Source organism: Euleptes europaea, chromosome 3, assembly GCF_029931775.1.
Source record: "Euleptes europaea isolate rEulEur1 chromosome 3, rEulEur1.hap1, whole genome shotgun sequence".
NCBI classification, from domain to species: Eukaryota; Metazoa; Chordata; class Lepidosauria; order Squamata; family Sphaerodactylidae; genus Euleptes; species Euleptes europaea.
Genome location: NC_079314.1, coordinates 59,780,413 through 59,794,565, shown reverse-complemented (window position 1 = coordinate 59,794,565; position 14,153 = coordinate 59,780,413). Strand labels below are relative to the sequence as shown.

The window sequence follows — 14,153 nt, the reverse complement described above, 5'->3', positions numbered from 1 at the left end:
TTTGACTCAGAGAAGACCTTCCTCATGTTTGCTTTCTCAGTCTCATCCCCACTTAACTGTCGCCAGTAACACCAGCAACAAAATTTCCCCTCTCAGTTCCCCAGAACTTTCTGCTGGGTGGGATTACAGGTGTATTGTATTCTCCAATGAGCCCTGGGAGGACGTCTGATGCTACTGGTAAAGGGGAAGGATGGAAGGAGGGTGTCTGCTGAACACCAGCAGCAAGTAAGTGAGGGTGAGGAAGACGAAAGGAAGGGAATGAATGACTCCTTGGACGAAATCCAAGCTATAGGTCTTGGAAAAGACTAATTGGTCATTTGCGCTTTTATTTTGGAAAACGGTTTCACTTTCCTAAACAGTTTGCCAACCCCTAAGTGATTGAGGTAAGCTCACCTCTAACTGAAATTTTTGTCTCTGTACAAGAGTCCCCTAAAAAAAAGTCTATGTAGATAGTTCCCAAATTAAGTGAAACCAAAGTTTCTATTGTTTAAAAACAGAATGTATGTAAAGGCCCTGCGGTCTTCTTTTGAAAGGAGACACTATGCTTGGCTTCATAAGGGAACATTTTTTCTGTTCTTGTAAGTTATGGTAAAATATGTCTAGTCTTATACACTTCCTTTAAAACTGCTGTATAGAATATTTGTTTTTACATTTTTTTATTTTCTACGCATGACTCAAAAATATATAAATATCCATGAACCTTTATTAATATCTGCCTCATCTAAACCAAGTTCTTCCATTAACTCTGAAAAAGAAGAAAAAGAAGAAATGTGTCAGCTGGAAACATTATATTAGACCTCTCCCCCCAAAATAATTATAGCAAACATTACTTTTATCCTTGTCTAGGACCTCTGTTCCCTCTGCTCCCTGGAAAAAAATGAAAGATGGAAATATCATGTTCCCAATTTGCTTTAGTGATCTTTGACTTTAGAGAGAAACAAGTGGGGACCCGCAAGAAACTTGTGAAAGCAGCTACCCCATTCCCCCCACCAATGCTTTCTCCCCCTCCTCTCTCCCCCTTCTCTCCAGCCACCCCTTTCCTTACTTTCTCTCTCCCCTCCATGCCAGTCACTTTCACTCTCTTTCTGACCCCCACTCCATCACCCTCCCAGCCAACAACCTGCTTCAGTTTTTTCACACTGAGAAACATAAAATAAATGGCCTAAGATTATGGCAATTTTTTCTCACCAAGTCCAGGTCTCCCCCCCCTGCCCCAAAAAGGATCTTCTAGCTACTAGAATTGTATCAGAAATATAAGAAGGAATGGGTGGGGGTGAGAAACTTGGCTAAAGGTAAGGGAATAGAACAGCTATATAGGGGTGGGAAATAGACTTAAAGTCAGCCCATTGAATGAAGCCTTTAAACCGCAAAATAAATTACCGCCTAGCTTAATGTGGTTGAATCTGTGTCTAAAACCAACCACAATCAACATGTACATTAACCTCTTCATCTACTGACCTTGTTCTCATCATTTTCAATTTCTTTGATGTCTTTTTGTTCATTACACTGCCCCCCTGTAAATGCAACAGATGACGATATTCGTAACTGGGATAATTTACACACTGATTGAGGTAAGCTCACCTCTAACTGAAATTTTTGTCTCTGTACAAGAGTCCCCTAAAAAAAAGTCTATGTAGATAGTTCCCAAATCAAGTGAAAACAAAGTTTATATTGCTTAGAAAAAGAATGTATGTAAAGGCCCTGCAGTCTTTTTTTGAAAGGAGACACTATGCTTGGCTTCCTAAGGGAACATTTTTTCTATTTTTGTAAGTTATGGTAAAATATGTCTAGTCTTATACACTTCCTTTAAAAGTGCTGTATAGAATATTTGTTTTTACATTTTTTATTTTCTACGCATGAAACAAAAATATAAATAAAAATATCCATGAACCTTTATTAATATCTGCCTCATCTAAACCAAGTTCTTCCATTAACTCTGAAAAAAAAGAAGAAATGTGTTAGCTGGAAACATTACATTAGACCCCCTCCCCCAAAAATAATTATAGCGAACATTACTTTTTTCCTTGTCTAGCTCCTCTGTTCCCTCTGCTCCCTGAAAAAAAAAGGAAACGGAAATATCATGTTCCCAATTTGCTTTAAGAAAAGGACACTTTCCTAGTCAATTTCCTAGGACTGACAATGATTCCTTTTCGTGGACATTGTCCGTTGTTGCACTATATGTATAACGTTGTCCGTTGTTGCACTATATGATTTGGACATTGTCCGTTGTTGCACTATATGTATAACGTATTCCATTCTCTTTATTGTGGATAAATTACGTTAACTGCAGTATACTGCTGGTTTGTTGTTTACTAGCTTGACTTACAGAACGCTAATTTTTGTTTGCTAAACCTCCTGCTGAGGGCTGGAAATCACCTAGAATTACAACTGATCTCCAGATCAAAGAGATCAGTTTTCCTGGAGAAAATGGTTGCTTTGAAGAGTGACATCTATGGCATTATACCATGCTGAGTTGCTTCCCTCCCCAAACCTGACTCTCTCAAGGCTGTACCCCCAAATCTTCAGGAATTTCCCGACCTGGAACCGGCAACCCTAAGGGGAACTGATCTCTTGTGGGATGTGCCGTCATTCTGGGAGAGCTGCTGTCACCAGTTCTGCTGTGGGAGTTGGGAGGAAGCAGGTTGGTGGCTGGGGAGGGTGATGGAATGCGGGGCAGAAAGAAAGGGTGATGGGGTGGGGGTCAGAAAGAGAAAGGGACAGGCATGGAGCAGACGGAAAGTAAGGAAAGGGGGGCTGGAAGAAGAAAGACGGGGAGAGGGGAGGAAGCATTGGTGGGGGAAAATGGCGTAGCTGCTCCCACAAGTTTGTTGTGGGTCCTCACTTGTTTCTCTCTAAAGTCAAATTTCAACTTGTCACTAGACATTCTGCATTATTGTGAAAAAAATCCATGACACTAAATTTACTTACTGTATTAGACTGAAAGTCTTCTTTTGGATTTTCTTCCCTACTCTGTTCCCATTTATCTACCAATGGTTCATAGACTACTTGTTGTACTTCTTGAAAATGACCGCATAGTTTTTCTGTGATATTTTGACAATCCACAAAGCTAGTATTTTTTGAGTTCTGTTTTCTAGCTTTGTGTTTTTCAAGTTTTGCCTCTGACTCAGGATCATCATCACTTTCAAAGTTATCAACCAGATTTGAATTTTGTCCTTTGTTTAAAAGAGATGGAAGTGCATATTTTGCAAAAGTTGGTACTTCAAAAGACTCTGATGAACAAATGTCATCTTTGTGAAAGCTTTGGTGGCTCACATCCAGTGTTTCCTCATTTTCTTCAGTGCCTTGAAATTCATTAGGATTCTGAAATTCGGTGTTTTCTTCTTCATACTCATGGTTATTCATATTTTTTCCTTCAAGTTTACAACTGTTTTCTTTTTCAAGTGAATGACTTCGAAGTCCATTATTCACCTTCTTAACAGGCATATTTTCATCTGAACATTCATAACACCCAGCTATAGAAGACACAGGAACATCAGCCAACTCCTGCATTTCTCCACTGGGCACTTTGCACATTTCACTGCTACTACAAGGAACATTTGTATTACCACAATTTTGTTCCCCAACATGTTCATTATCAGCAGAGGTTTCTGACAGTTCTTTCTCTCTTGATTTTTCAAAGCAACTTTCTTCATTTTCTAGTTTACCCTGACTTTCTTCTATGTTTTCATCCTCCTTTTCTTGACAGCAGTCATCCTCAATTTCGTCTTCCCCCTCACTTGCCTCATCTTCATCTTCCTCTTCAAATCCTTCTTCCTCAAATTCTTCTTCCTCATCCTCCTCATCAACATATTCTCCATCTTCTTCCTCACTGCTTGCATGAGAATCATGTGGATCTTTCAGCTCTTGTTTGTTGGGATTTGGAACTCCTGCTATATCTTTTGCCAACTCATTATTTTCAGTTTCAATTTCATTATCTTCATAAAGCCATATGTGGACATAAACATACAGATGATTAAAAACAGACAGAATTGTCAATTAAAAATATTACCTGCTTAGTGCACAAGCGACTAGCTGACATCTGGACAGGTTTGGAAAAGGAGCCAGGTGAGGAATGGACAGGCTGAGGGTAGGACAAAGGCTTAGGAAAGGACTTATTCGGATCTGATTTATTTTGCTGTGAACTGGCAATTTGGTCTGATCTGATCATGCTCTGATCACTCTCACCTATTACATTGAAATACAAACACACAAAGAGAAGCGTACACAAACAGAATTACTAAAATACACATTTTCACATGGACAAAAGTTTGATAAAGCTGATTTTGGGGTAACGTACGATTTTTCTTAAAGTGCTCCATAGCTTCTGCTAGCCCAGGCAGCCAATATTTCTGTGGAAGCTGGAAAATAAAAGTTTAAATGCAGTAAGGTATACAACTAGTAACAATTCTTCAACTTACAATGAAAGCTGAAAAATATATCAAATTTTATTTCTAGGCTTACTAAATTAAGATATGTTAACTGTAAAACATCAGTGCAAACTCAGAGCAAAGCCTTTAATCAACTGCATACTACAAGCAGTAAACAATTTTATGAGAAAGGGCAGTTCAGTCACTAAAAATGCCTCAGCAGCACAATTCATACACAACAAAAGAATATTCTAAGGGTATTTAATTCCTAAATATTAAGAGAATAATAAAATCCAGCAATCTTTCTTCAAAGTAAAATAAAAAGGTAACATATAAGGTATTTGTTGCATAAATCTTTGTACAGTTTTTGAAAACACCTGGTGGGATCTAACATCCATCATCCAGTGATGTGCTGAAATTTGTTCCAGTATGGGATTTTTGGCATCTGTACACTCCCCAGGCCTATTTCTGATCTGACCTGCATGCCACCTAGAGGTCAGCCTAGTTTAAACCGTGATTTGCCCCAGCCTTTAATACATCTATTCCCAAACCACCTACCCCACACACCCAACTTCACAAAACAAGAAGGATGTAAGGAAGGAGCCAGGAATCCCATCACAAAGAGATGTTTTGCCTGTATCAGAGCTTGTATGGAAGAAAGTGGTGAAAAATGATAGGTTCTTGTGGTTAGAGGCTGTGTTTGGGACAAGAAGGAACCAAGATGCTGAGTGGTTTGGTGTGCTATTTTTTGTCAAGAAATCCTACAACTATAAAATGATGGGTTGGTTCTCTTTGTTTTTTGTCGTAAAACACAAACTAACCTGAGAGAGCCAGTGCGGTGTAGCAGTTAGAGTGTCAGACGAGGATCTGGGAGACTGTTACGATATGGGTTGCTTATTTCCCGGACTGGTCATGGCAACCCCAGTCAATGCGTGCCCCCCTTATCCAGAGCAAGCGGCAAGCCTAAAGCCGCCTGGAGAGGAGCACTCTGTCATCCCGCGAGCCGGCAGTCAAGGAGTGAAGGCCAGGTAGACCCTCCAGTGAACCAGAGGGAGTCCACCGTTCGCAGTGCCCCCGTTCCAGTGGAAGCCATATTGCAAGGAGCTGACAGCACGCAACCACCGGCAGCGCTTCCCCCCCCACACACACTCCCCTGAGCTGATCGGACTTAATTAGCTAAGCATTGAGAGACTTTAAGACAAACAAATAAACACCATTCCTCCGGCTATGCAAAGGAATGCCTTCCCGGAAATCCCGATGTGCAGCTTGTGTATGAGGAGCAAAGCCCATCAACGAAAGATTCCTGATTTCCCCAGGGTTGCGCAAACCAATGGAGACAGTATAGTCTACCAAATTATCATACCCGGCAGCTGGTCGTTAATCCTTTTGTCACCTTTTGTTTTAGCTTGGGAACAACGAGGGTAATCCCATCACCCTCCCCCTCGGAAAATAGTATAACTGGGGTCCCCGAGATCCATAGGGTACCTTTAGGTCTTCCCCTATTATACTGACTGTCACTCTGCCGGTCTGGGCAGCAATGCCAGACCACCCAGCTTTCCAGCCCTGCTGGTTAAGCCACGGAAATCCATACCCCTTCCCCTCCTTTAGTTTATGTAACTCAGGACATCTCCTCTACAAGAAAGGTGCAGTATATCCCTTAATCTGCCTGCCATATGGCAAAAGTCTCTATATTCCTCTCTTTGATTCCTAGACTCTGTATGTTGTGTGATGCGTATGTGTAGTTTTGTATGTGCGTGTGAACATATAATTTGAGAAAAATCCTTTTAACCTAATTCCATTGCTTCTGCCTTTTTTTACTGGTCATGGTATGGACTCTGGTATACAAAGGTTGCACCCCTGCTTAAATTATGCCCATTGCCGGTTATTGATTCGCTAATTCCCCCATATAACAATTCATAACCAGGCATTTTGGCTAACAAGACCAAGGTTCAAATCCTGTGGAAGCCTGTTGGGTGACCTTGGGCCTGTCATACACTCTCAACCTAACCTACCTTCCAGAATTGCTGGGAGGATAAAATGGAAGGAAGGAGAATTATGTAAGCTGTTTCAGTCCCCACTGGGAAGAAAAGCAGGGTATGAATGAAGTACACATAAATAATAAAGGACAAACATCATGTTACTTTGAATTCATAATTAGCATTATTATAATCTTTACCTTGGGGCTTGAAAAAGGTTCATCGTCAGAACGCCAGGATTTGCTACTTGATGTGCTAGAATTAAACAACATAAAAACATAAGAATAAACCTCTTGTAAATGTAACAGAAGGAGCCCCGTGGTGCAGAGTGGTAAGCTGCAGTACTGCAGTCCAAGGTCTGCTTACAACCTGAGTTCGATCCCAACGGAAGTTGGCTTCAGGAAGCCAGTTGAAGGTTGACTCAGCCTTCCATCCTTCTGAGATCGGTAAAATGAGTACCCAGCTTGCTGGGGGTAAAGGGAAGATGACTGGGGAAGGCACTGGCAAACCACCCCATAAACAAAGTCTGCCTACTAAACGTCGGGATGTGATATCACCCGGTGCATGCACAGTGGACTACCTTTACCTTTTTAAAAATGTAATAGAATTTACAGCATCAAAAAAAACTTGAAAGCTCACCTTAATGAATCTCCAGCTAAATCTTCTACAACTGTTAAAAAAAGCATGAAAAACAAAGCAATATTTAAAAGGAAACTTGTAGAAGCATGAAATATTTAAAATGATGTAAGATGTTAGGATGCAGCACTATTCTCTCTACAGATACTTCAGAAAAACTTAATAACCTTCTCAATTACTTCTGTACAAAATTCTGTAAACACACTAGAAATATCCACATGAACAAGCACTGGGATGCCACCAGAGTAAAATATTCATCAGATTTACTCCCCTTCAGAGTTTATGGTTTTCAAGCAATTTTTTTCTAGTCTTTTCTATGCCCATATGAAAGGCTTATCACACAGCAGAATGATGGAAATGACTGGAATGGTAGCACTGGGGTTGCTACTACATGGGGATTTTTCTGCTGCATGGAAAGGAAGCCCTTGCATTAAAGAGGAACAGCTACATGACATCATGCTAATGTCAACTATGACTCACGGCATTCCCAGCGCTTTCTCTGCTGATCCAGAGGAAAATAATGCAGCTGAAAGGGGAATTTGTGGAGTAGCTGTGGGGGAGTACTCATTTGGATACTCCATCTATTGCTACTAAGGAGAACAGATGAAGCTAAGCTCCAGTTTCAAAATGGTGTGAGTATTGTACCTTCTCCATAGCCATTTAAACGGCTTTTCTCTTTTATCTGCAAAACCACAACACAGTGCAGCTCACTGGGGAAGTAAAGGGAACATGGTGGTTCAGGGCGAGGGAGGGCTGGTACAGGCACAAAACAGAAAAACAGGACAGGGGAGCAGCTGCAGCAAGTGGCACAGGAACAAAGATGTGCCGACATTGATCCCACGTTGCTTGCTGCCATCACCACTGGGATGCATTTTCACACTGTCATATAGAAACGGCCTGGCATACAGTATTCATAATCAAAAACTGTTAACCATTTAATACAACAGACTGTAAGCATGAATTCCTATTTTGGAACTTGCATTCAAGCACTCACATGCAATCTTTCCCATTTACTTCAATGGTCTGACATATCCACAGAGGTGTGGCAATGTTCCTAAGACTGAATTTTATCCAGTTGGTAATAGTGTTTACTTTCCCACATCCTTATTGCCTGCTGCCCAATGATTATGCTAGCTAATTATTTAAAACATTCATTAGCTACCTTCTTAACTTACAGAGCTCAAAGTCGCTTACAATAAATATAAAGCGTATAAAACAGAATACACAAAATACATAACAAAATAAAATTTATAATCACAATTAAGGACTGCCACTAAATTAATCAAATGTCCAAAATAAAAGGGGCCACGTGAACCTCCCTGGAGAGGTTGTTCTATAATTGTGTGGCTGTCACTGAAAAGGCCCTCTCTCGTGTACCCACCAAACAAGCTTCTTTTGTTGATGGGACAGTCAGGAGGGCAATGGGATACCCAAGCCATCTACAGTGCTAGCTTTAGAAGTTAGAACCAGCACTGAACAGTATCAGGGAGGGGGGAGGGCAAGGAGATATAATTCATGAAAAAAAAGGCTGAATTGCCCCTTCCTTTTTCAGGGATCATTTGCGGAAGGCCTTAACAGGGAGTGAAAATGCACTGCATATACCCCATGTCATTCAGGCAATCAGACTCCCTACAATCAGGTTCCCCTTCCCAAAATCTCCAGTATCTTGTGGGAAGTGTTGGTGATAACCCATCCAGACAATGAAAATACCACTTTGCAGTCCCATGCAACTACTATACTCAGGGCTCCAACAAACTGTGGCTGGGGTTGCAAGTCAAGTGCTGTTTTCTGCCAGCCAACTGCAGAGGCCACAAAAAGCTATAATTCATAGAGTAATTGAATCTGATATTGCATTAACACATTTTTAATTCTCCTGGAAAGGCACATACAAATATAATATAAAACAGAGTTAAGTCTCCTTCCAGAATCTCAGTAGTTATAAAAAACATCTCCAGATTGAGAAAACTCAGAGTGGTACAATGGGATTAAAAAAAAGAAAAAAAGAAAGAAAAAGAGGTGGTTCCGATTAAAGGGGGAGAATTCCCTTCATTTCAGAAACATGCTTTTGGACAGAGTAGATCTTGGACTGCATTATCATGGGTAGAGAATGCTGGAGCATCAACCCCATGATATAAGTGAAGATCCAGTGTGGTCTAATGTTTAGGGTGTCAGACTAAGGCTGGGGACACAAGTTCAAATCTCAATTAAGACATGACGTTTCTGGGTAATCTTGGCCAGACATTCTGTCTCAGCCTGACCTACATTCACAGGATTGTTGTGAGTATAAAATGGAACGGGAAATCCATGTAAGCTACTCATTGGACGAAGGGTAAGATGAAAATGTGATAGGCAGATAGAGCCAAAGTTTCCATATATTAGAGGAAGATCTCTCCACGAGGCACAAAGACTAAGAGAAAGCAGGACCCTCCTGAATGATAAAACAGGGAGAAAAGTGGTAATGTGAAGATGCAAAAATGAGAGCCAGAAGTTGTCTTCAGGGTGTGGGGAGACAAGAAATCAAAATTCAGATGAATTACCTTTCAAGGCAACTATGAATGAATGAATAAATTTATTTACAGCCAAAGCCAGAATAACACAACCAGATACAACCTGTGAGAGATTAAGGTCTATTCAAGGCAACTAAAAACATTTGAAAAATGAGAAGATAAGAAGTAATCCTGGGGGAGGGGGTGGCAAGAAAGGGTACAAATAGGGAGGAGAGAAAAGACAAATAAGTCAAGAGTTACTTTCAGATGACGAGGCAAGAGAATGAGGATCCAGAAGAAAAGGAACTTGAAACAAAAGTGGAGAATGATGAAGCAAACTGGAAGGGGATGCAAATGGGTTGGGGAGAATGAAAATCTCAGATCTTAGCCAATGATTCCTTCCTTCGTATAAAAAGGCCAGAAAGGCTAGGGATTAAGGCTCCTATGTATGAAACTGCCAGACAGCCAACTGAATCAAGGACAAAGATAATACAAAGTGAGGGATTCCCTTACTTGCATTAGTTTTGCACCACCCCTTCCAAGTGATATCAACTCATAGCCAACCTTTCTGGTTATGCAACAGCTTCACAGACTGCAGCAACAGAAAAGAACAGCTAAAAAGAAAAAAAATTGTTCCAGAGCAGCAGCTGATCAGGACTACCGTAGTTTGATCAAGTGTATGAGGGGAGGGGTTTGGAGAAAGTTTAGCGTTGGGAAGGGATGTTGTTCATCCTCCACCCCCCCCACCTGAAAACCCCATTCCACATTGAAAATATTTGTTGCCAAATATTCAGATCAGACCTAGACACAACACACTGCTTCCCTTCTAAGCTGTGCATTGCCTATTGCCCAAAGTAGCTTAGTATTCACTGGAAGGAGAAAGCTGCACTTATTTATGGCCTAGACTACAAATGGCATTTCAAGGTTCTGTTTTTGGGAAACCCTTGATCTTCCTACTGTCATATATACAGAGCAGGGAAAACTAACTTAAACACAACTATGAAGAGATAAATTCTTCTCACCAAAGTATTCTGCTCATTTTCATCATGTGCATAGGAAACTCTTCACTGCTTGAGGCCTTTTTACTGAAAGGCATATTGTAAGGTTTTGGATCTTTTTGAGATGCAGTATATGTAACACCTGTAAAGGCACCTTTCTGTAGCGTTCTGAGGTGTTGTGTTATGCTGCCTCCTTGCCTTCCTTATTTTCACTGCCTCCAAAGGCTCTTGCCTTAGAATTCTTAGTTGTACCCAAAGAACAGAATGGCTTAGTTGTATTTGGTAGAATGACAGAACGGTCAGTGTGGAGGCATAGTTCTGAGGTAAAAGGGGATCCTTTACTCTAAAATAAACAGCTGTTTTTAATTAAACATAGAGTTTATTTAGAAGTAAAACAGCATAACAGTTTCAGTATGGTTCAGATGTGTAATGATTACAGAGAGGTACAGTTCTTCTTTCACTAAAATTCCTTACGTGGACCTAGCCACACAGGCTTATTTTCCTCACTTGCCACTTAGGCTAATGACTTCCAAACAGAACACATATTTCTTTCACACTCCACAGCACACTACTCAATTCTTTTCCTACACACCCTGAGCTCACTCCTTCTACAAACCAGTCAATTTTGCCCTCTAGGGTATAGCTATCATCCAATCATAACACAATCGTAACATATAGCATAATCACCAAACCAGCCCCCCTCTTTCTTACTGTAGAAGCCTGCCTTTTTAAACCACAGCAATATGTCTGTCTATCTATCTGTCTCTAACCCCACATTACAACACACACAATATTTACACATCAAAACATGGCACATTTCTTGTGAATAAACCTCTCATGAACACAGCAGGGATTTCTTGTCCCCATGGATACAGGGTAATGCAACAATCACCTCCAAATAACCCAAGCTCATAAAAAAAAATCTCTAACATCCTACAAATTGTCTTTCACAGTTATGGCTAAACTAATTACTATGAACATTCTAAAAGCAGCAAACACAAACCAAAGCAAATTCGAACAGAAACATCTATACAAATAATACAGGTTTAACACTCGGAGACTTTGCTATACCTTTCCCTGAATTTCCTGCTGTCTGGTACAGCGACTGCCGCATTGCTACATCCATTTAAGAGAAGGCATGAAGGGGTAGATGAAATAGTGAATTCATAAATAATTACAAACATAAGAACACAAAGAACTATGACAAGTCAACTAATGATCCCCGTAAGAGAACACATGACAAAATTCAAATCAAGTCAGCACACTTTCCCCACCAAGATATAGGAATTTGTCTCAAGGGATGTCACAACTACAGGGGGGGAAAGGCACTTCAATGGGATTTAATAGACTTTGGTTTATATTTGAAGAAATGACAAAATTTTCTCCTTCTCAGACTGGCTATTAATTTGGAAAGCAAGAGATTGCCATACTAAATAGCTTGAGACTTGGCTAATTTGCTTGTTATGAGTGGTGTACTTTTCTACTTTTGCCCATTTGCAAACTATCCTTGTTAATCTGCTAAACTGGATGTGCTGATATTTCTATCTTAAGTTGGCACCAAGATGAGACTAGAGGATACCCTGACTCTTCCACCATCATAGAACTAGAAGAATAGTTATTTCTGTTGTGAGAACATGATCCCAAAGAACAGCTACTGGTTTTTGTTATGTGCTACCAAGTGGCTTCCGACTTATAACGATCCTGTTAATTAATGACCTCCAGGAAGACATTTGTATGCACTTAGGGGAAGCATCCTACTCACTGGAAAGAATGCTTATACAGGAGGGTGAATAAAGGGTATATATTTCATCTGAACATTGTAAGAAAGGATCCACATTTTTCTGCACTCAGAGTGACCATACTAACTGGAAAACAGTCAGAAAACAGAAATGGATAGTCTATGGTATACATCAAAGTGAAAAGAAGAAGAAGCCAACCTAGACTACCTGCTTTCAACTACTTTCTATTCCTCTAAGCCAGTGGTCGGAAAACTCATTAGTCAACAGAGCCAAATATCAACAGTACAACGATTGAGATTTCTTTTGAGAGCCAAATTTCTTAAACTATATAGGTAGGTACACTGTTTATTAACTTAATAAACTTGATATCATACTTAATAATGTGTATGTGTGAGTGTGTGTGCGGGGGGTCTTTCTCTCCCCCTCCCCAAAGACAGATGCATCTCCTTCTCCCCCCACCCCACTACTCACCACTTCCCACCCGGCCCAATGCCCGAGGAACGGCCATCGTCTCTGTCGGAGACTAAGTTAGACGGACTCTATGGAGTGATATTCCCACTTCGTTCTCTCCACTCCCCAAGCTCTACTCTCTCCAGGGATTTCCCAAGCCAGAGTTGGCAACTGCAGCACGTGCGTTGCAGGCTGATTTCCAAGCATTTCTAATGGACAGTGTCAGGCGGGGGGGGGGGGGCTAGAAGATCTGCCGCTCCCTGCTCGCCTCCTACGGGCTCAGAAGCGCCACAATTCCTCTGTCTCGGGAAAGACCCACCCCAGCTGGCGAGCGTAGAAAACACCCCTCGGACAAGCCGGGGCGGCGGGGGGATCCCACGCACTGTGCCCTAGGGAACTCACGGCTCTTGCTGGGAACCAGCGGCCAGTAACGGGAAGGGCTGGGTTTGTGCGGCCCCCGGCTTTCGCTTCCTGGCTGCAAAAGGGCCAGGGGGGCTGGCAAGCAGGCAGGCGGCAGAGCCAGGGGCTGGAGAGACACCGGGAAAGGCACCGCACGGAGAAGGTAAGGAGTGGGGCTGGTGGCGGACCCACGCTCACCCGGGCTCTTCTTCAGTGCTGGGCAGGGGAAACCACCGAGAGGATGCCCCCGGCCCCCTTCCCTGGACAGGCACGGGAGCTGCTCTGAAGCCGCTGGGAAGAAATCCAGCTGCAAAGGCAGCGTGCATCCTCCAGCGTATGCATGGGAGTGCGCTTGAAACACGCGCTGGCCTCGCGGATGCCCCCCTGCCTCCCCTCCCCTTCAGTAACAGGGGCGCAGCTGCCCGAGCAGGATGGGGACCTGGGCGCCAGCAAGGAGCTGGAGCGTCGCTACTCTAAACAAGAGTCCCCCACCCCCCAGGTTGCCTCCCACCCCCCGGGTCGCCTCCCACCCCCCGGGTCGCCTCCCCTCCCGCCCCGGCCGCTGCCCCCTCTCCCCCCTCACGACCCCTCCGGCGCCGCCCGCCGCCACACACCCTACCCCGCTGCGACGCGCAAGGCCGAGCCGGCCTCCCCGCAGCAGCCAATGGCAGCTGGCGGTGCACCACACTTGCCTCTCCGATTGGCCAAAGCGAGCGCTCTCCCCCCGCCCCCACTCGGGAGCCGGGAACGGAGGGAATTTCCAGCCCCCCTAGCAAGTTTTGTGGGAGGACAGAAGCAGAGCCAAGCGGGCGCCGGATTGGCAGAGCCGCACTCAAGGAGCCAAAGAGCCGCATGCGACTCGCGAGCCGTGGTTTGCTGACCACTGCTCTAAGCTGTTTTCCTGCTTCTGACAATTTTGTTACCCTAAGAAGGCAATATCCACTTAAGTTTGGGGGAATTAGCTGGGAGGGGGCTAACTGGGATTGATAACCTATGTATAGCAGGATCACCCAGGTGAGAACTCTTAAATGAGCAGGCTGTTGTACAATTAAAAGAGGGTTTATTAAATAATAAAAATAGTAAAACAAGAAATTATTTTAAG

At 42.7% G+C, this 14,153-nt stretch overlaps 1 protein-coding gene across 1 annotated transcript in view; it reads right to left on the bottom strand.

Annotated features, from left to right (window-relative positions):
* The window catches only part of LOC130474795 (centromere-associated protein E-like), an 80,000-nt gene that overhangs the window by 45,941 nt on the left and 19,906 nt on the right, over positions 1-14,153 (bottom strand). Inside the window, 8 exon segments of the mRNA XM_056846494.1 lie at positions 701-745; positions 831-867; positions 1,459-1,514; positions 2,017-2,053; positions 2,929-3,935; positions 4,298-4,358; positions 6,544-6,598; positions 6,983-7,013. Coding sequence (XP_056702472.1) covers positions 701-745; positions 831-867; positions 1,459-1,514; positions 2,017-2,053; positions 2,929-3,935; positions 4,298-4,358; positions 6,544-6,598; positions 6,983-7,013 — 1,329 coding nt within the window.